The sequence below is a fragment of the Rhincodon typus genome, chromosome 34, assembly GCF_021869965.1.
Source record: "Rhincodon typus isolate 14 chromosome 34, sRhiTyp1.1, whole genome shotgun sequence".
In the NCBI taxonomy this organism is placed as follows: domain Eukaryota; kingdom Metazoa; phylum Chordata; class Chondrichthyes; order Orectolobiformes; family Rhincodontidae; genus Rhincodon; species Rhincodon typus.
The window spans coordinates 5,680,045-5,703,614 of NC_063365.1; the positions used below are offsets into that span (position 1 = coordinate 5,680,045).

Consider the following 23,570-nt stretch of genomic DNA (forward strand, 5'->3'; position numbering starts at 1 on the left):
ATTTTCTGAAGAAGGGTCTAGGCCCGAAACGTCAGACTTCCTGCTCCTCTGATGCTGCTTGGCCTGCTGTGTTCATCCAGCTCTACACTTGGTTATCTCAGATTCCAGGAGCAGCACAGGTCAGAAACTGCAAACAATGTAATTCTCATTCCTGAATTTAAAATCCCTTGGAATGTAGCTTCTGACTCGAAGCACATTAGGAAATAACCCTTAAAATGTAAGATGCCTGTGGAAGAAATATACATTTACTACATTTTAAAAGTGAATAGATTCCAGTTAGCTAGAAAGAGAAATTAGGAGAGATATCTGTTCAATCTCAAACTAGTTTTCATCTCTATATGGAGAAATTGTAATATTTAGCATCTTTTGGATGTGAGGATGTTGTAAAGTACTTCACAGCCAATTTGTGCACAGGATTCTACGAACAGTAATTAAATAGTAACAAAAAAATTCTAATACAGTGGACTTGAGGTGTAAAAGTTTCCCCAGGATACCAGGATCAGTCCTCCTTCAAAAGATAGACCTCAGACAGTGAAGAACTCCCTTAGAAATACAGTGAAGTTAGATTCAAGAAATGGAAGACAAAGTCATCTACATAAAAACAAGCCACAATCTAAAGTTACAACACTATTTTCTGCTTAATAATTGGTCCCATAAAATTATAATGTGTGTTACCAGAACAGCCAGGCACTCCGGCAAATACAAAGCTAAACATAGTCATACTGCCAGAGGCAAGGGAGAATTTCAGACTTTATGCAGTGCCTGAAAGTACTATCCAGATCAGCATTTCTCAATTTTCTTACTTAAGTAAATTTTGTTTGGCTACTAAGAGGCAGAAGTGATTAACACTGCCAGCTCTCCCTAGATTCCCTTGGTTAAGGTACAGAATTGGTATGCGCCACACCCAACATTCATTACATTGTGGCACATACCAATTCTGTATTTTAACCAAGGGACTCTAGGGAGAGCTGGCAGTGTTAATCACTTCTGCCTGAGCAAGAAATTATGGGTTTAAGTTACAATGGAGAGACTTCAGTGCAGTAATGGAGTGCTGCATTGATGGAGGTGCCAACTTTCAGACAACATGTTAAACAAGATGCACTTAGATAAAATGGACACCTAATTGCCTGCAAAAAACAGCAAGTAGGGAACATGAGTATAGGACAGTATTTCACAGTAATAGAGATTGGAAGGTGGGGTTCTACAAGGACCACTGCTGGGACCATTGTTGTCATAGTGTTACAAATACAAAAACAAGGTTGTGTTTTGGGACTGTGTCTTTAAGACAAACTGGAGGAATGAACCCATTTTGAATGATGCCCAACAAGATGCCTGGGTGGCCTTGTTGTTAAAGGTTAAAGGTGCTCAAACCTGTAGATGACAGTAGACCAGTTATACTGACTTAAATTTCCAAGACTCATAGGGAGATGTTACAAGTGTCAGGTTTGAAATGATTTTTAAAATCCATTTCAATTCCATAAAATAGTGTTGGTGGTTTAGAGGAACACTAATTAGCATTGAGGTTATTGACTTGCTCGTCAAGCTGGCTTGTTTTTGTTCAGACATTTCGTCACTGTGCTAGGTGACATTAGTGGAGCCTCCGATGAAGTGATGTTATTCTACTCCACTTGGAATTTATACTGTCTGGTCCGTTATAGTGAGTACTGTCATTTCCGGTTTTGATCTGTATTGGTTTGTATAAGGGGTCTAATTCTATATGTTTGTTGATTGAAGTATGGGTGGAGAACCATGCCTCTAGGAATTCCTGTGCATTTGGCTTGCGCTACTATGGTTACTTTGTCCCAGTTAAACTGATGGCCTTCATTGAGAGAGTGTACAAATATTAAGGAAAGTTTGTCGTGCCGTTTTGCTGCCAGCTGATGTTCATGTATTCTGGATTAGAAATTACCCAGGTAGGAAAGGAAAGAAAAACAGCATGGATCTTGGGAGCCAAGAATAACTTGAGATTGGTTCATGGAGATTGAACTGTTCTACTTAAAAGGCATTGTATCATCTGTGGCATAAGGGTTTTTGTCATCTGAAAAGTTGACTGGGGGATCTTTTCTGTAGTTCAGATTATAAAGAACAAAATAGAATGAACGCTTTTAATTCATTTGTTGCAGTAAAAGTCTTAGAAGTCGATTTCATATGACCCTTCCAGTCAGTTATTAGAAATTTAAAATTGCTTTCTAAGAGGTTATGACCTCTTTTGTGATTGCAAGAGAAATTTATGAATACTTTAGGTCTTGGAATCAAACATAATATAGAGGAGGACTGCAATAAAGAAATACAAGATAATATTAAATTTTCAGAAGTGACAGTTGGCAAAAAGTCAGTTTTAAACACCGGTAACTATTACACTTAAGAGAAAGTAATGAAATGACATTACTTTGAACAAAATACAAATACGTTAGAAAATCAAACATTTTGGAGTACAAAACACTAAATAGTAAGGCCATTAGAAAAGCAAGCCAAGCACAGGAGTTTATTTCTAGATTGATAAAGATGATGTTTTGTTAAACTTGAATTTGAATTTTTGTTAGACCATATTTAGGAGTAGTTACCATGTTATAAACTAGGTATAAAGACATTGGAGAGGGTGCAAAAAAATTTCAAAGATAATAGAAATGTAGGGGTAATACCTATCAGAAGACACTAAAAAGATATTGAAAAGAGAAAGCTAGCCTAATGAATATCTGGAAAATGATGAAATACTTTGATATTGTGTAGACTGTATTCCCATTTATGGGGAAGACCACTCAAGGCCATCAACAAAACAAAAAAGGAATTCTGAATAAACTTCAAAAGTTTAAACACTTGAATTCATTACCACAAGGAATAGCTGAGGTGAGTACAACAGACATACGAGGGAAGCAGCAGTATGAGGCAGAACAGAATGGAGGGTCAGAGTTGGATGGAGGAGGTTCGACTGGAGTTTAGAGATTGGCTGACTGGTCGGCTGAATGGCCTGTTTCTACGCTGTCGAGCCTCTATAATTCTATGTAACCGAGACGCCATATTCTAATTCGTGTAGATGTAATAGATTTTGTGGTTAGATTTGTATAGGTGCGAAGTGGAATAATTCCTGTCCCCTGGCAACCCGTATCCTTCAGTCAACATATTCTGAAGAAGCGTCTAGGCCCGAAATGTCAGCCTTCCTGCTCCTCTGATGCTGCTAGGCCTGCTGTGTTCATCCAGCTCTACACCTGGTTATCTCAGATTCTCCAGCATCTGCAGTTCCTACTATCTCCTTCAGTCAACAGATTGTTTAACTTCAAACTCATTGGTCATGAGCCCTTGCTTTTTAGAAATCAGCTACCCTATTTGTCTACACAACAGCAACTACCATTCAAAAGATTTGTCATTAGCCACGAAGCCTTCAGGAAGAATGGAAATCATAGTAAGAGACATGTGGCGAAAGGACAGGATTAAATCCTCCTGAAATCCCATGCTGAACAGGATAGTATAGTAGTCTAAATCCATTTGGTAGCATAGAATTTAAATCACAGAGTATGAACATTAGGAAACTGCCCAAACGAGCTATGCACATTGAGATTGGTTAGGTCAGTTGGCTGGACAGCTGGTTTGTGATGTAGAGTGATGCCAGTGTAGGCTCAATTCACGCAAAGGCTATGGTTACCATGCAGGACTCTTTCTCAACTTCTCCCCCACTCCGAGTGGTGACCCTCAGGTTAAACCAGCAATTGTCTCTGTAATAAGACATCAACCTGATGATCTGGTAAGACCATGGCATCTTTATCTTTTATTCTACTTTCCTTTGAAAGTATTTCATATGCATACCTTTGCTGAGCGTTCCATGGTATATGCAAGACCCGAGTGGACAATATCTTTCTCAGAAGCACCCTATGGAAAAAGAGAAAAGACAGGAACATGTTAACCTAGAAAAGCAACAACAGTTGTGAATATATACATCAGTACCTTACTAGAACAAGCAATCTGGTAGAATGTATATTACTGTTGGAGAAAACAATTTTCATGTAAAATGGACAAACCCACCTTTTCACAAAGTCTCAGTATCTAGGCTTCCCCCACGATTTCTTTAAATGAGGCATCTGAAGGCAGACAAGAACACCTCCTGGGGAACAGTTGGCCTGAAAGATCAGTTACTTTCAGCCTTATGTCTAGAACTCAAAGTTTTAGATCACCTTAACTAATACGGTTCAAGTTCTGTTCCAGTCTTTTATTAGATTTTACTCAATTTAATTTGAAGCAACTTGCAACCAAATTGCTTTCATTCTAATTCTATTTAAGAATTTAAAAGAAGCTCCAGAGAACATTTTCTTACATCTGAGGGACACAAATCTGTTGCGGACAAACAAACTTTAGCTTTAATGGCTTGACATTGATTCCAAGATTAGGATTTGTTACTTATGGAAATTAGCTTAATTCCATCTTAATTTGGATTTTATTCATAAATTAATTATGGCTAAGGTTCTTAGTGGCAACTCAATATTTGCTTCCATTTGATCTTCAGTTGATGCTTTCCTACAAACTCAGACATTGAAGCCTTAATTATGCTGCAGATCAACAAACCTCTTAAGGAACATTGCAAATGATTATCAAATAGAATGACAGCACAGCTAGTCTACAAGATAGCAGTAAATTTCAGCTGTCAAAAGTTTAGTGAATGTGAAGAAAGCTACAGGAACGTCAAACAGGTTTGTACTTGGAACTTGTTAGGATTATAGAAATTCTACGTTCGTTTAATAAGGGAATAATTGACACAGTCATGAAAAAATGGTTTATTTTGTAAGTGAGCTGTTTGATTTAGAAGAGTTCTCAACAAAAACGGGCAAGTTCTACAGACTCCAGAACTCGAGGCACCGGAAGTGTACCTCTATTATGTCACTTTGAGGCTGGCTCCTTGCATGGTCAGTCAGAGCTGAGCCGAGCCAAGATACCATTTCACAAAAGTCCATGAGGTTTGCCATAGGAACAGACCACTCAGTTCCTCAATCCTGTTCCACTGACATAATGGATGCTCTGTATCTCAACCCATAGCTCTCAATATACTTGGCTCCCAAAAATCTGTCGATTTATTAACTAAACTAGCTACTGCTTTGAGTTCCATACTTAAATCACATTTTGTTAAAAGTATTTCCTAAATTATTTCCTGAAAGGCCCAATTTTAAGACTACTTCCCCACATTCTGGAGCTCTTACTAAAGAAAACAGTTTTTGACCTACTCTTTCAATTCCTTTCAGAATCCAAATGATCTCACTTCAAATCATTATGCCCATCTCTATTCAACACATGTTGAACATGTAAGATCTTCTAATTCAGCCCTTGGAATTGTAATACTATTCCTTGAGCATGAACTGCACTCCTTCCAGGACCAAGGGCATTATATTTCATCCATGAAATGCAATGCCTAGAACTGTACAGTACTCCCGAAGTAGTTAAACCAGAGCTTGGTACAACTGCAGCTTTTCAAAAGGAAAGAACTGCGGGCTGAGCAGTTGCCTCTCACACATTCAGGTCTGAATTTACTGGTTAGGCTAGAACAAAGTAACTTTCCTTTCTCAACAGTAACAGGAGACAACTTTAGGATAGATACAAAAAGGACAAAAGAATCTAAGTGATAATCAATTTTTTGCTTGCCACACTCTAAATTTGTAAACTATGGGTCTTGACCAAAATCTGACCCCTCCCCCATACTGCTCACCAACTGTCTCCTTGTTGATTGGATAATTCGTCTTTGAAGGCCTACTCAATTTCTTTTGCACACATCCAAATGTAATTCAGTGTAACTTGTATAAGAAAATCATTTTGAAAACAGAATTTAAGTGATGCATTCCTTCAACAGATCTGCTACAAGTTATGAAAAGCAAAAATGTGCAAACAGAATTCATGTGTATTTCTGGAATCTCCATTTTTAAGCAATACATAGGTCACTTCAAACTAATTATAAATGTTGGAGTAAAGACTAGATGTCTCAGCAGCTTATAATGAAAGGGATTTTAGGAATGCAGCCTCTCACTAACACTGCAAATATGTCACTTGCTAGGAAAGGGTTAAAGCAAATTTCAGAAATGAAAAATCAAGGAAATGTTGAGATCTCCAATCTACATCTTAGCATTCAAGATGGTGCCAGGCAAATGCAAGCCTTTACATAAGACATAGTAGTACAGGAGCAACTGGGAGACCAATTACTGGTCTCCCAGTTGCTCCTGTACTACTTGCAGAAGATTGTAATTTGGCCTTTACCTGAACACCTCCCTAACAGCACTACTTAGCAACTCATCACTGAAATAACTTTTTTAAAAAATACCAAATATAAAAGTGATTTGTGCACCTGGAGGGAACATTAGCCTTTGGTGACAGCACCAAAATATGTTAACAGCACTGACAATGAGAAGCAATACTATATGCCAATGTCAGCTTTGGCCAAAACTGAAAGTAGACCCTAGAAAAAAAATCATACATGAACTTGAAACATTAAGTTTGTTTCTCTCTCCACAGAATCAGGTCTGCTGAGTTTCTCCAATAATGTGTTTTTATTTGAAAAGTGGAGCAGTCTGTCACACATTATCATTAGGGAAAGAGGTTCAGGGACACTTCTACCATTACAGAACCCATTATTTATTTAGATATTGTAAGAACTGCAGATCCTAGAGTCAGAGATAACACAGTGTGGAGCTGGAGGAACACAGCTGGACAGGCAGCATCAGAGGAGCAGGAAAGTTAACGTTACAGGTTGGGACCCCTCTTCACAAATGGGGAGGGGAGGGGAGGGTAAGGGAGCTTAAAAAAAAAAAGGGGAGGGGGGGGGTGGGCTGGGCTGGGCAAGGTAGGTGGGATGCTGATAGGAGAGTGCAGGGAGGGAGTGGTGGGGATTGGTCAGTGAGGTGGGAGGGGCACCCTCCCCATTTCTGAAGAAGGGTCCCAACCTGAAACGTCAACTTTCCTGCTTCCTCTGATGCTGCCTGGCCTGCTGTGTTCCTCCATTATTTATTTAAATCTTTTTAACACATTAGAGTGGTACTGATTTCTCAAATTAGGCTAAAGGGCAATAGTGGAAGTTATCAAATGAGGAGCCTTTATTTCATAGCCATAGTCAACAATAAAACACCTGCCAATTTTCCAGCTCTTCAATTGAGAATGCACCATTGTGAAATGCTGACGTACAGCATGATTAGAATGGTTTTATTGGAAAGTCGGGATAGGCAGGGATGCAGTAAACATCCTGAGAATAGGGCATGTATCATTCAAAAGGTAGAGAGGTGGGCTTAACAGAAATCATCTCTCAAGGGCAGCTATATCACTTACATTCTGGGTGCTGGTTTTATGCATCAAATATTAAGTACACTTGTTGATCTTGCTCACTGAATCCACAAAGTGTTTACATTGTATTATTTCTGAATTCTACAGGATACGAAACCTAACAGAACGTAGAGACCAATTTGAGTGCACAGAATTAGCACGGCGGAGCACTTGCCAACATAACTCTGCATTTCAAGGCAACCAAGTGTACGGAAGTGCTTTGACATTTTTATGATGTTTGTCCAGATATGCACTGACTGCGAAGTTGGAACTTGCACAAAACTGTTCAAAACCGGTTTTATATCCACAGTGGAGATTTGCCAGTCTATCTAGTCTCCAGGCAACCAGTTCTATCTTTCATCAAGGAAACTGCTTTTATTCAAGGCTCTCAGCCTAAGTACTAGCCCAGAATAGATGGTGTATTACAATTTTGAATGCCACAACATGCAGGGACTGAGAAATGTCAGCTTATGATGGGGCGGCAGTGAACACAATGCAAAAAAGACAAGTCTGAATGACAATCTTGACCAATACTTGTTCAGATGATTCCCAGCAATGGGGTGCAGATCACGTTCAGTGGTACGTACACGATACCAACACAAGATCTGCTCCGACTAAAATTATCACCTATCCTGAATTGGGTTGAGGCAGACTGAGTGAATAGATGGGGAGAAGGTAAGATACTTACACTGACAGCTTAAGGTTCTTGGAGATTTGTAGCTCGGGTTGTGGGTATGGTTGTTGACTTACCTCGCCAAGCTGGCTGGTTATTGTCCAGATGTTTCGTCACCAAGCTAGGTATCATCATCAGTGCGGCCTCCAATGAAGCGATATTTTTCTACTCCGCTTAATATTTAAATGATCCAGTCTGTTGAGGTGTTTTGTGTCATTTCCAATTTATTTTTGCAAGGGTTTGTATATTGGGTCTAATTCCACACGTTTACGGATTGCAATATGGGTGGAGAACCAAGCCTCTAGGAATTCCCATGCGTGTCTATGATTGGCTTGAGATAGGACGGTCCTGGCAAAGTTCAGGTGTGTTGCAGCCCTTTTGAATAGTGCCCTAACATAGCTTTGTTTGTGGATGTTGGGGTGATTGCTGCGGAAAATTGAGGATTTGATCAGTACGGATTGCCTTCCTGTGTACTGTGGTTTGGAATTCCCTATTCAGCATTTGTTCTACCCTGACATCTAGAAACAGAGGTTGATTGTTGTTTTCCTCTTCCTTGCAAGAAGGAGGAAGATCACCTATACAGGGTCTTTGCTATCAATGGATACCCCACCAACTTCATCCACAGATGCCTACTAGATAGACAACACCAAGAGAATATGATACGACGTAATACATTGGCCACATTACCATACATCAAGAACATATCGGAACTGACAACGAGACTCCTACAACCACTAGGAATCAGGATAGCATACAAACCCACAGACACACTATAATAAACACTCAGACCAAAGACCCCATACCCACGACATGCAGGATCAACGTAGTGTACAAAATACCGTGCAAGGACTGCCAAATACATTACAATCGGCCAGACAGGAAGGAAACTAGCCATCAGGATTCACGAACACCAGCTAGCAGCAAAATGACACTACAAACTTGCCCTCGTTTCAGTGCACCCAGACAGAGGCCAATTTAACTGGGATGACGTCACCGTCCAAGCTCAAGCCAACCATAGACACGCATGGGAATTCCTAGAGGCCTGGCTCTCCACCCATAATGCAATCAATAAAAGTGTGGAATTAGACCCCAGACACAAACCCTTTCAAAAAAATTGGAAATGACAAAACACCTCAATAGACCAGATCATATAAATACTAGGCAGAGTAGAACAATGTCACTTCATCAGAGGCTGCACTGATGTTATCTAGCATGGTGACAAAACATCTTAACTGTAACCAGCCAGCAAGTCAACAACCTTACACTGACAGCAACCAGCCATACTTCAACTTTAAACTGTTGGTTGGTTTCAACCCTTTCCTGACAACTGTGAGCTGAGCCAGACTGTTTTGCAAACTTGGTACCATTACTTGTCCTCATATTGGGCTACTGTCCCCAAAGCATCATCACCAAAACCACCTATTTCCACCTTCTTAGCATCGCACAAGTCCATTACGACTTCAGTTCATCTTCTGTTGAAGCCACTGTCCATACAGTCATTAGCTTTATTACCAGTGGATCCTTGACCTGCCTCTCATCTTCCACTCTCCAAGATCCACAGCCTATGTCCCAACTCTCACCAAATTCCTTCCAGCCATCACCCATGCTTATGGAAATAGAAAAATGGAGAAACTCAGCAGACCTGGCAGTATCTGTGGACAAAGAAACAGAGTTAATGCTCCGAGTCTGATACAGTTCTGAAGAATTGTTAGACTCCTTTTCTTGGACAAGAAACACTGCAGATACCATAAACTACACAAGTAGTTACCACACCCTAGTTTATGTGGATTGTGCTGTTTCTTTAAATAGTGCATTCAGCTGTCCAAATTTGAAGGAAACACCCTGTTTTGAATGGACGTAGATTTAAAAATAGTGCCATTAGCACTTGTCAGCCTCCATTTCAAAATTTTCAGAGGAGATTAACTGCATTCCCAAGATTCAAGTGAACTGCCTCTGCCCTTTGTTTATTCTCTACATGATGCTCAGCGATAAAGCCAAAAAAAAGGGAATAAATACTAAACACAAATTGCTGATACAGCCATGTAAAAAATCAGTCAAAACAAAATGAGAAAACTGGGATCGATAATTCATGGGAGGAACCAGATGACTAAGGCATGGCTACATACATGATTGGATCACCAGATTCCTAATCAATAGGTTACCACACCCAGTTAAATGCCACTTTGCTCTTATAACAACTCAATAATGGTCTGTGCCAGACCATCTCACATCATTGAGGATCACTCCTAGGCAAATAGGAAAAGATTTTCCTTCAACTAATGCAACTTGCTACTGCAGAACTAAAGTTTTGAGTCCAGTGATTGTTCATCAGAACTGTTAGTAGCCAGGAAGTAGTATTTGTGCTGAAACTGAGATAATGCATTGCCAGGACAGAAGAAAAGCTGAATAAGACATAATAAGAGCCAACAGTGAGGGAATGTAACCCATATAACGTAATGTTCTGAGGAAGGGTCACCAGACCTGAAGCATTAATTCGGATTCCTCTTCACAGATGTTGCCAGATTCTGATTTACAGCATCCACAGTGCTTTTGGTTTCCATACAATGTAAGAATGGACCTAGGAGTGCGTGGGAATGTGTGACTGTGTTAAAAGCAACTCAAGTCATAACAGGACCAAATATAGGGTGGGTAAACGATATGGAAAGATGCAATCAGGCTCTAAAGTTAATGAACTCTATGTTGAGTCCTAGAGCTGCAGGGTCCCCAAGTATTAAGTCTGCTTCCTTCCCACAGGTGCTACCAACCTGAGTTTCTCCAGCAACTAGGTTTTTGTTTCAGATCTCCAGCATCTGCAGTTTTGTTTTATTTTCTTGTGCAATAACAATTTCAGAATGAGGTTAGACTCAGAGCAGCTGTGTTTGATTTAATTACTGGGGGTTTGGGGGAATTAAAAGGAATATTGCAATAAACTCACCGCTATTCTGGCTTGGAATTCTGCTGTTGGTACGACTGGTATAGTACCACCATGCTTGCCAAACTTCCTCTCCAAACTTTCCTGGACGGACACTGAGGAGGAAATGGAACAGGATTACTGGTTGGACAGTTTCAAAGTTCAATTAAGTAACTGGTGGAAAATTAACCCAAGATAGCAATTTCTCCCCTGATCCAACAAAACTTTTGTAAAGTGGACAAACAGGAGGCTGGAAAAACACAGCAGGCCAGGCAGCATCTGGAGGAAAGGAGCAGTTGATATTTCGGGTATTACCCTTCTTCAGGGCTGGATGTGGGGGTAGGGGGTGCTGCCGACAAAGGGAGGGGGAAAACACAGGTGGAGGTGGAATGGTGGGGATAGGTGGACAATGGTGGTAGGTATGACCTGGTTGGTCAGTGGGAGGGATGAATCCGGTTGGTGGATGGAAGGAAGGGGAGGGTCAGAAGGTGGAATGAAAGGGAGGAGGTGGGGCTGGAAGGGAAGCCAGGGGATGGGAGGGAAGGTTATTTGAAATTGGAGAACTCAAATGTTGAGTCTCCAGGCTGCAGGGTGCCCAGACGGAAGACAAAGGTGTTGTTTTTCAAATTTGCATGCCAAGTTGCTGCAACACCAGAGGCGGCAGAGGGGCAGGGAGTTGAAATGGGCAGTGACTGGGAGATTAGGTTGGCCATTACAGGCCAGGCAGAGATGCTCATCGAAACATTCACCTAGTCTATGTTTAGTCTCACCGATGTACAGAAGACTACATCGGGAGCTTTTGGAGCCAGTTTTGGAGGTGGACACAGAAACGTTAAGCAATTGGATTTGCAGAAAAGGCCCAGGCAGTGGTGTCAACGTGCATTGTGCTCTGCTGCATTCTAATGAATTAGTTTGTTGGCTCAATAGAACAAGGCATTTTCTGTTTAAAGGATTTCAAATGTGAATCTTCCAAGTTTTTCACTCATCTTAAAATGTTGTTTAGTCAATGAGGCATGTGCTAAATCTAAACACAGTATGTTTATATAGCACCTCCAATATAGTAAAACAGCCCAAGGTATTTCATGTGAGCAGAAACAGAAAAGACGACACTGAACCAAAGGCGTTAACAAAAACAGATGACCAAATGCTTATTCAAATAAATAAGATTTATACAGAGTTGACAGTTTAGGGAGGGGATACCAGAACTTCAAGCCTAGGTGTTTGCAGGCACAACTACCAAGTGAGAGTTGAAGGAAGTGGGGGAAATGCACAAGAGCCCAAGTTACATAGTTTAAGGAGGAGTATACAAGTGATTGAGGGAGTGAGGCCACCTGTGGCTTGCACAATGATTGTACTGTAAGACCATAAAAGAGAGTCGCAGAAGTAGGCCATTCAACCTATCCAGTCTGCTCTACCATTCAAGGAGATCATAGTTGATCTGATCATCCTTAACTCCATTTGCCTTCCCTTTTCACCCCAAGCCTGGATTCCCTTACTAATTAAAAATCCCAGCCTTGAACACACTTAACCAGCCTCAACAGTTGTGGTTTTAAAAAACTCCACAGACTATCTTCTCAGGAGAAATTCCTCCTCATCTGTCTTAAATGTGCGACCCCTTTTGAGATTATGCCCTCTGGTCCTAGACTCTCCCACAAGAGGAAACCACCTTTCTGCATTTATCCTGTCATGTCCCCCAAGAACCTGTATGTTTCAATAAGGCAGTCTTCCATTCTTCTAAATGGGAACGAATAGAATCCACTCAACCTCTCCTCAGTAGTCCTCCAGAGGATCGGAAGAAGGGCCTCCAGACCTGAAATGTTAACAGCTTTCTTTCTCCCTTTCCACAGATACTTCTTGACCAGCTGAGTTTCTCCAGCAATTTCTGTTTATGTTTCAATTATTAGTCAGTATGGTAACCTTCTCTGAATTGCCTCCAATTATTTACATCTCTCCTTAAAATATGCCAATATGCTGTGCACAGTACTGGAGGTGTGGTCTCAGTAGTGCCCTGTATAACTGAAGCAGTGTCACTACTGTATTCAATTCCCCTTGCAATAAGTGAAATATTCTATTAGCTTTCTTAATTACTCATTGTACCTGCTTAATAATTTGTGCATCATGTATGAGGACCCCAGGCTTATGCAATCTCTTAATTTCATTAATGTGCTTTTTATAAAATCCTTCCTGCCAAAAATCAGGATTTCACATTTTCCCACATACACTCCAATTGCCACATCTTTGCTCACTCAAACTATCAATAAGTTGGTTGTCACCTTGTGTCCTGTTTACACTTACTTTGCTGCCTATCTGAGTCATAAGCACATTCGCTAATCATACTTTCTGCCTTTTCATCGAGTCATTTATACAAGTTATAAAACAGTTGAGATCAAAGCACCGATCCTTGTGGTACACTACTATATTTTGTCGACCTGAAAAGTGACCAATTTACACCTACCAACTCTCTACTTCCTGTTAGCCAACCAATTTTCTATTGAAGCCAATTTGCTATTGCCCATCATCAGGAGCTTTTATTTCTGTCAAAAAGTTCCGATTTGGCACCTTATTGCATGCCTTCTGGAAATCTAAGTACAGTACTTCCACTGGTTCCCTTTAATATGTACTACCTCCTCAAAGAGCTCCAACAGGTTGGTCAAACATGGTTTTCCCCTGTGACAAATGTTCAGCTGTTTCCTGCTTTCTGAACCCCTCCTTTTGAGGAGGAGAGTTACATTCACCGTCTTCCAAAGTAACAGAGCTGTCCCAGAATCAAAGGAAGTTTGGAAGATTAAAATGAATGCATCAACTATTTCACTGGCTATTTCTTTTAAGACCCTCATGCACTTTTTTCCTTCCCCTCTGCCTTGTTTGTTGCAAACACAAGCTTCTTACATATTGCTAATCGTTCAAAATTGAAAACAGTCATTTGAAGAGTTAAGTCTCTCTCTCTCTCTTCACAGTTGCTGTCTGACTTGCGAATGTTTCCAACATTGTAATTATTTTGGATTTTTTTCTAATATTTGCTTATCTCAATTGCCCCAAGCTAAGACACACCTGAAAATTCTATTAATTATTTATGCAGTAGTCAAACATTACCTCGATTCCTCCCCAGCCTACCAAATTATACTTTATAATCCTGCCATCACAAGTTTTTGAAAGGAAGCTAGTGGTTCATTTAACAATACGTAGCTAATTATTTAAATGTTTGTATGCTTACTGCAACTGCTTAAATGAAGGTAATGTTTTGTTATTCAGTAAGTATGGTGTACGTGTGCGTGCGTGTGGTCCTGTGGTGTCAACCTCAGACTGCTCCTTCCTTTAATCACTGTCATTCTTAGAGCGTTTGGCTTTGCACAAATTTACCAGGCCTTAGGCTATCCAAAGCTGCATAAATAGCAAAAATCACAGCCTGCAGAGATTAACCATTTAGTCAGATTTCAGAAGGTAGGAAGTATTACCCTGAGATTAAGAGTTAGCAAATAGGTAAAATCCAAAGAAGTGAGGCCAGCCACATGATTCCTCAAAAGTATAAATTAGGTTACTGCAATGATGCTGAACAACTACCTCAAGGAATCTTGTGTCTGTGACTACTGGACTGGAACCTTTGAGTTTCAGCCATCATCTGCACCAGGTTAAAACTAAAAGGTCATGGGAGTTAGTACATAAAATTAACAACCCCTCAAATACTACTGAACACAAAATTACCCACTCCATTTATGACAGATTCAAGAACAGCTCCTAAAAGGTGAAAGATTCCACTTGCAGAAGCCTGTGACAACTGTGGGGAGGAGGATGATGATGGAAGATAAAAGAGACTGTTTAGATAAAGGATTTCTAATTAAGAACACCCACCTTTTCAATGGCATTTTACATGACCTAGATCAAGGCTCCAATATTGATCAGGTAAAAAGGTGAGGATTTAAAGGGGTCAAGCAATTGCTAGCATTCAGTTGGAACTCTACGGCAGCCATTACTGCCTCAAAGCTCACAATGCCAAAATGACGCTCAAAAAAGTACATTGGGGTAAAGTTCCACATGTGGTTGTACTATATTCCAGTATCTTAACCAAATAACCATTTGGTGAATATTGTTCCTTGAGGGTCTAAAATGGGTTTCATCCTGACTAAATGTCCATGCAACATTCCAGCAAGAATCAGGAACCAGCAATTACGAGTGGAACTGCTGGCTGATTCACACCCTACCCCCGTCCCCTCCCCCCTCACTAACTCTTTCTTGGCCGACAGATACCAATTGTAATGGCTTATATGCTGCCCGAGTGATAGCTCTGGGATCTCCACTGCATCATTTGATTCATTGTGCTGGTAATTATAAATCCAGCATGTAAAACTAGATGATCACTTGGTGATGTTCTCCATGGAGTGTTAACCTTTACTACTGTACTCCTACATCTTCATGAAAGCCTCATCATTACTTACTTAGCAGATGGTAGTTAGAGTCTCGCTCATATTTGAAAGTCAGACGGCCATAGCTAACATGGTTCAGATTTTTCAGCCACTCAAAATAGGAAACCGTGACACCGCCAGCATTCAGGTATAGATCCTGCAAACAAGGGTAAAAAAAGGGCGTTAGTCACCTGATTGCAGTGATCCAGTTAGTACAATTTGATGTCACATTGACCAAGTGAAATTACTCTTTGAGATCCCATTTTGAGCTGCGCCAATGTAGGGAAGGGGCAGGAGACTGTTTGATACATGCCCCAAAGTAAATAATCATGAAGCTTCACTTTCATATGTCCCTCATGCACTTCACAATAACAACTGTCAACCTCAGGAGGTCTCCACTGCTTGATCTCCTACTTGCAATTGTTACATCATAGGAGCACAAGGGAGGAATAGAAGATACAATGGGTAACCAGACTTAGATAATTTACAATGGTCACCTCAGTGAAGTAATATAATTTAGGAACACAAACAGAAGGTGCTAGAGACACTTAGCAGATCTGGCAACATCTGTGGCGAGAAAGCAGAGGTAATGGTGAGTCCTGTGATCCTTCTGAATTCAGGGTTCTGAAGTAGGGTCTGTCGATTTGACATGTTAATTTGACATGTTAATTCTCTTCACCAATATTGTCAGACCTGCAAGTTTCTCCAGCAACGTCTGTTTTGTGCATTTCAGATCTCTCCCATTCACAATTCTTTGTTTTATTTTAAGACAATTTAGGACCTTACTACCATTTCAATACTATTGTTCTTATTAGATACACACAAGAAGATTCTCCTATGTTTCAACGTTGCAATTGCCATAATGTGCATTTAAAAAGTCAACTTTCAAATACAAGACTATACATATTGCAGGATTACTTCCTCTTGGTTGGGGAAGCCAGCAGCAAGCGGTTATAAATACAACAGTTCCATGATGAGTTGGAGGAAAGTGATCACTGAAGCACGGGGCTGTAATTCCCTAGATCCTGTTCTACCATTCAATTAGATCATAATTGATTAATTTTTGGTTCTATAAACCCTTGATACTATTAAATATCAATATTAATTGAATTGAGCTGATGTTAATATTTTTTTCCTGTTCTGGAGCTAGCTGGGACAATTCCACATATGCATCACCTTACGCATACTTTTCAGCATAATCCTAAATTGACTTGGTTACAATGAAGCATAACCTTAAAGAGGTAATAGTTCTGGTCTTTCTTTAATCACTTTTGACCAAGCAAATCACCCCTTCCAGTCTTAAGGGAATAGTCTGCAATTTGCCTTCCTAGTTTAATCCTTTTCATCCTGGGATCCATCTGGTGAATAAGAGATTAGAAGAAACATCCTGAACATGGGGGCTGTTGGAGCTCAGAATAGCATCCTGTGACAAAACACAATCAGACCAGTAACAGTGGATTTTATAATGGAAACATAGATAAAAACGGCTGAAGTAAGGGAATGGAGCCAGAGAATGAGAATAACATTCATTTCCTCTAGCAAGAATGGAGAAATGGTAAGAATAGCCTCTTGAGGTTTACACCTTCATGGTAATATACATTATTACTCTGCAACAAGCTTAACACTTCCCATTTATGCATAACATGCAGTTTTTCTTATTTCATAAATAGCATTAAATGTAACTGGTCATGACAGGCTTGGCAAGCATCTAAATAAATGTTTTTTTATTTCATAAAAAGGCCTGTATTTAAACAAATTTTAAACATAGGAATGACTTATTCAGAGCAATTAGTGCTAATCAGTTCTTTCTGGCAGAATTGTTTCAGTAATGCCTTTGAAGGTATTCTTCAAGTTCAATAGTTATATTATTGACACATTTCTCCCAAGAGTAATCTATGTACCAAGCATGTAGGTGAGATAAAAGTGAAAAATACAGGATAGCAAGCTCAGATTAGTTTTGACTACCTTTTTATTGAATGATTCTTAGCAGCTCTCAAAGTTCACTGTAGTGTATTTGGTAAATATGGTTGTCTATTAGTTTAAGAATTGAGATGTCATGATGACACCATCAGCCATTTTGGCAGGAAATAGCTAAATCTGACCTTGCTGCCTACAGACTAAACATCTCCTTAATGAAGAAGTTCTGCTATTTAAACGCTTCGGCCTGGTACTTCTTGGAACATAACACTAATTGGGACAAGGACTTCTGGAACTCTACACTGGTATTAGGCACCATATGCTTCATATTTCAAAACCTGGAAAGAGGGTTAACATGTCACACCAATGAAGTCTGCAATTGCTTACGTAAAGAAGAATAAAGGCTTGTTGGACAAAAAGAGAGAAACTACTTTTCTTTGTGGCAATGTTCAGAACAAGGAGTCAATCTTAAAATTCAAGCGAGACTGTTACAAAAATAGTGGCAGTTGAGCTCTTTCTCCTTCAGAAAGTTGCCAAAGTAGGGAAACCAATTGAAATATTCAAAACACTTAAAAAGGACAAAAGCATCAAGAGTTATAGAATGAAGGGAGATGAAAGAAGTTCACACGCAGATCAGTCATGATCCACTTGACTGGTAGAGCAGGCTCAAGGGGTTGAACAACATGTACCTATGTAACCACACCATTTATTTAAGGTTTGAATCATGATCATTTCATGTAGCTTATTTTCTTGAACAAAAGTGATCAATTCTCTCAAAAAACACAGGAGGCCATTCAAGAAAGATCAAGTCAGGACCGAAACACAAATGTGGGTGAAAGTGATCTTGATTCGTACATCTCATTGCATCTGGAAGGTCACTTCTGATGAAGCCATTTAAAAAGCAACAGCCACTCAGACAGAAAGGGCACTATACATTTGAACATGAAATAGCAAACAATAACTCACTGGAATAACCATTATGTTCCTCTCCAGGAATATTCTGTCAGCTTCTGGAGTTGTTGGCCCATTAGCACCTTCAGCAATAATCTGAAATGCAACAGAGGTTGGCATTAATGTCAGGGTTATTACACACTTGAGTACTTTGTTCAAATCCCAACATGGCTTCATTCTTCCCACCTCTAAACTGCTTAATAATTACAACCCAGGGAGATTGTGCTCTTCCAATTCTAGCCTCGAGTGCATCTCCCATTTTCTACACCCCAATATGAGTGGCCATGCCTCCAGACGATGCGATAACATATTAAGACAGACTCTTTCTCACCTGTAATCTCCAGTGGTGAGAATACTGGGAATAAAAATACTGATCGGCACACTTCAAAATGATGGCTCCTCCCCCACAGCTAATTCTCTATTCACCACTGTCCAAGTTCAAGTTGAAATACAAAGGCTGCATCAAGTATCTTAAGCAATTGAGACTTCTGTTGCTTATTGCTGAGGGGGACAGTGGTATGGAGCAGAAAGATGAAAAATAAAATAATACACAAGGGGAAATGGATGGAGCATTACCGTAACATCTCAACTGACAGACAGTTCCTCTAATACTGCGGCATTCACTCACCCCTTCACTGGGGTGAAGTATAACTGAGGCTGATGCTCAGAAACATATTTCATTCAGTTGGGAAGTGAGAAAATACTGACACTTTACAAACCAAAAATGGTTACATTTGTAGTTCCCAAAAAAAAAAACCACACCAGCCAGTTTGCACACATTTCAGAAACAGCAACGACTGACCCAATAATCTCCATTTTGTTTCAGTGGTCGAGGGGGGAATGCCGACTAGTACCGGAGAGTTTGCAGTGCTTTGAATAGTACTGTGGAATGGGGAGGAGATAGGGGTCTCAATTTAACATTTCATTCAACTGAAGTCACCATTATCAATACAACATCCTCTCACTATTATACTGAAGCATCAAGTCTAAGTGGAAACTTGCACCCAGATGTCTGACTTGGATATGAATGGTACCAGCAGTCAAATGGATGCTTTAATGTCCAGACTGTAGCTGTCTTCTCCTCTTATGAATCAAACCCTTAAAGCAGGAGGTCCAGCTGTTTGTACCAGCTAGCCTTCAGCCTTGAACTAGCTGAATTAAGTGGACATTTACTTCACATGCAAATCTGCAGCATTGCAAACTGACCAAGTTTACATTTATGCATGATTATAAACCAACACCATTTTTGAAGTCCAAATTTTTTTGATGCCCTTGTTTTTCATAACTCATTGACATATTTGGCAAATAGGCTGGGAATCAGGGCACAAAATAATCAATTGGCAAATAAAAGAGAAGTCTTTTTGTTTCAGTGAGTTGTGATCTGGAATGCACTACCAGAGAGGGTGGCAATGATACTTGACTAGCAATTCAGAGGCCCAGACTAATTGTCTAGGACACATGTTTAAATTTCAGCCATTGAAATTTACATCCCATTAATAAATAAATAAATCTGGAATTGAAAGCTAGTCTCAGTAACGGTGACTGTGAAACTATTGTCGACTGTCATAAAAGCACATAATTCAAAATTTACTTTAAAGGAAATCTGCCATCCTTATCTAGTCTGGTCTACACAAGGCTCCAGACAAACAACAACGTGGATGACTCTTAATTCATCTCTGAAATGGCCTAGCAAGCCACTCAAGTCAAGGGCAATTAAGGATGGGAAACAAATGCTGACTTTGCAAATGAAACCCACTTCCCATGAAATAGAAAACAATTATTTAACAAGGAATATATATTCTCTGAATATATTCCCTGACCCACATTGGCTCTCAGCTGAACATTTCAATATTAAAGTGCTCACCCTTTTGTTCCAACCTGTCCACATTTTGTCCCTATGTGTAACCTCCACAACCTGATAAATCTGACATTTAGGCTCTTCCATTCCTGGCCTCTAGAGCAGTCCTGATTTTTAACATTTGCTTTCCATTAACAGCTGTGTTCAGCTACCAAGGTGGTAAGCTCTGCAACTGACACTCACTGCATCTTTATTTCTTTTCCAGTTCAAGACACTCCTTAAAACCTGCCATTGAGCAAGCGGACGTTACCTGTCCTATCATATGACTTAGTGTTAAATTTTGTTTGAAAACATTCTCATTGAGTATTACTGGACATTTAACTACATTACTGGTGCTATATAAATACATCTGTTGCGGTCCTCAAAGCTTGCTCATATCACAGGATGGTAAAGAGGGTGCTGCATAAATTTACATTCAATTCCAGTTCTGCTTTATCCAAGTAGGAACCAATTCTTTTTGAACATAGGAAAAAAAGCCAATTTCTACCCTGTTTTGTGCAAATTTCTGGGTCTCTCAGTAGGTCAAAGCTCCCATCTGAAATAGGAAGCATCAAAAACAATCAAAATAAAAGGTAGAGCAATGCAAGCTGGTGTTCCAGCTTATTTCCGCTCACCAAATTAACATTTTCATTGACAGTTATCTTCAAGAATGTGTCTAGCCTCTTCAGACTGGAAATTCTGAGACAGCTGCCTACATCATGTAAGAGTCTTGTTATAATTCTAGATCCGTAAGAAAAAGCAGCAGGGTTGCAGGGCCTTTAGCAGCTGTTTCAGTAGTGACCAATGTAACCTCACAGTTGGCAAGAATTAGCTTTGTTTCCATGACCTACAGTAGTAGGAGGCTGTAGCACAGTAATAGTGTCCTTACCTTTGAGCCAGGGGGCCAGGTTCAAGTTCCACCTGCTCCAGAAGTGTGTAATAATATATCTGAACAGTTTGATTGGAAAATCTGACCTACAGCAATGCTTTTCTAAATCAGGGACTGCTGTCCATTCTAGTGAAAGCCAGAAGTGAACTCAAATTTTTTTTGCTTTGTTCCAGTATTTAGCAGCACAGAAATGGATTCTCTGTTGGTGGTAGCAGGTAGATTTCATGCCTTCACTTTTGCAAATCTACAATAAAGAAAATTTGGGCCAAGCTACAAATAGATTCTACTACTGACATAGCAGCAATGCTTATTGCAATGTGCTCAAGAGTAGTGAAAAAGGCAACTTGTCACACTACTTTAGACATTTCCAGACCCAAGTTGCAAGACTAAGCTGAGTCTTAGCTTTCCAATGATCCTGTACACATCCAGGCAGGTTCTAGTAGTGTACTCAGGATAATGAACATCGAATTATTTTTCAGAATACTTGAAGTATTGCATCTATTTTGTGCAGAACAGACTTTCATGCTTAAGAAACAGTAAGGAGAAGATCACAATATTCAGGCTCACTTTGGGCTTTAGCTGCAAAACTAATCTATTGACCAAGACAAACAAGTAAAAATTGATCTACAAATTTTTAATTTGCATCTGTGGACACTCCCATTATGAAATAAAAAAAATAGTGACTGCCTTTATAAACATATTACATTGTAAATGTATCCTCTGGTCAGCAGTGCAACTGAAGTCTTTCAATTTTGCAGCTCCTTAGAGCATCATATATGGAGCTTCCATTCTACAACTTGACATCCCATGTTATTGCAAGTGTTACTATTTAATGAACAATGCTGTAGTGCATTAGCAGGTACAATTCATTCACTTATTGTAAATATAAAGACTATGCTATCAAGCACAATAAATGCTTTACAAGCTCTGCAATATCATTAAAAAAGCTTGGCTGTTCACATTTCCCATTTTGAACTTCCTTGTTCACTTTTACAATGGAAATCAAACGTTAACACTTATTGTACCCAGGCCCCAGCCAACACCCAGCATCATCATCTCTATTCTACATGTGGACATAGGAAATATTTGAAAAACATTCTGTTGAAAGATTACATAACAATACTGTAGGAACATAAATTGCAGAAAAAGTAGGCTGTACCAGAGTCTGTTACGTCCTTCAAAAAGTCATGGCTGATCAGATCTGGACCTGAACTCTACTGGACTGATATTCTCACAGGGAAATTTGCTAGTGCTGTTGAGGTTAGTTTAAACTAGTTCGTCAGAGGGATGGGAACTTGAGGCGTAACCCAAATTGGAAGGCCGTTAGCTGGTAATGGGAAGCAGAAAAACTCCAAGGGAGACTAGATGATAGGAGAAACAAAGCTGAGCATCTTGTAGGCCTTGAATGCGGAATTAAGACAAAATTAAGGACACGCTATCTGAACGCGCACAGCATGCACAACAAGGTAGATGATCTAAATGCACAAATTAGCAGTAAATGGTTATGATATCATTGCCACCACAGAAGTACGGCTGCAATGGTGACCAGGATGGGAACGGAATATTCAAGGGTATTTGACGGTTAGGAAGGACAGACAAAAAGGAAAATGGAGGTGAAGCTACACTGATGAGCTGAGATCAGTACATTTGGTATGAAATTCTCTTCTGACTAAAGAACAATGTGTGGAACCTGTTTGGGTGTATCTAAGGAACAGTATGGGGCAGCTGACACTGGTTTCTGTTATTTATAGGCCAAATAGTAATGGCAGTGTGGGGCACGGTAATAAATCACAAGATGACAGAACGTTGTGGCATGTGCACCATAGTAATCAATAGACTGATTATGCCAAAGGAGCACTAAAGCTGTGGAGGACAAGTTTCTAGAATGCCTTGGGGATGGTTTTCTAGGGCAGTATGTTCAGTCAACTAGGAACAGGCTTAGATCCAGTACAACGTAATGAAAAAGGGCTAATTAATAACATTGTTGTAAAAGAACCTTTACAAATGGGGTAGGTACAGACATTTAAGAGGGCATTGGATGATTATTTGTACAGAAATATAGTGTGCAAGAGTATGGGGTGTTGGGGTGTAGGGGAAAGAGAAGCAGTAGATTGGCATGAGATATTGACAATTGTTTGGTGCAGGCAGATTGACCAAATAGCATCTCCTTTGCACTATAACAATTCTATATATGATAGGAATACATTTTTTGAAACTGAGGTAATTTAAAGTTCTGAAACGTGTTAAATCTGAATAAAGGAAAATGAAGAAAGTATGAAGCACCTGTTGGCCGAGTTGGACAGGGAAAATATATCAAAAGGCACGATTGTATCTAGTTCTTTAATGACCGTCTATTACTTACTATATGTCCTACAGCAACTATTAGGGTCAGTGAAGCCAAATGCAAAAGTATTTGTTCAAAGTCTACTTCCTAGTTTCCCATCATAAATTCTTCCATCCTGGTACCTTTTAACCTAGCTGGATATTTAACATTATAATTAGCTTTTAAACTGATGGTTATTCCTGTTTATCATTCTTCGGGAGGCACCAGCAAACTGATTTAATGTCAACTTTGAATTTCCAAACCTTCTAATTTGCCCAAACAATTTAATAATCTCAAACACAGTTGCCGGGGATTCATGGGTTTGAAATATTGCTGTTATCTTAAAATCTGCCAGCCAGTCATGAGAACAAATCTCAGTATATTC

General features: G+C 39.8%; 1 protein-coding gene across 1 annotated transcript in view; it reads right to left on the reverse strand.

The window, feature by feature from the left end:
* glud1a (glutamate dehydrogenase 1a) overlaps positions 1 to 23,570 on the reverse strand; it is a 42,586-nt gene that overhangs the window by 6,139 nt on the left and 12,877 nt on the right. Inside the window, exons 5-8 of the mRNA XM_048616173.1 lie at positions 18,152 to 18,232; positions 15,302 to 15,425; positions 10,893 to 10,984; positions 3,802 to 3,864 (exon numbers count right to left, since the gene is read on the reverse strand). Of these exons, the coding sequence (XP_048472130.1) occupies positions 3,802 to 3,864; positions 10,893 to 10,984; positions 15,302 to 15,425; positions 18,152 to 18,232 (360 nt within the window). The remainder of the gene's footprint in view (positions 1 to 3,801; positions 3,865 to 10,892; positions 10,985 to 15,301; positions 15,426 to 18,151; positions 18,233 to 23,570) is intronic.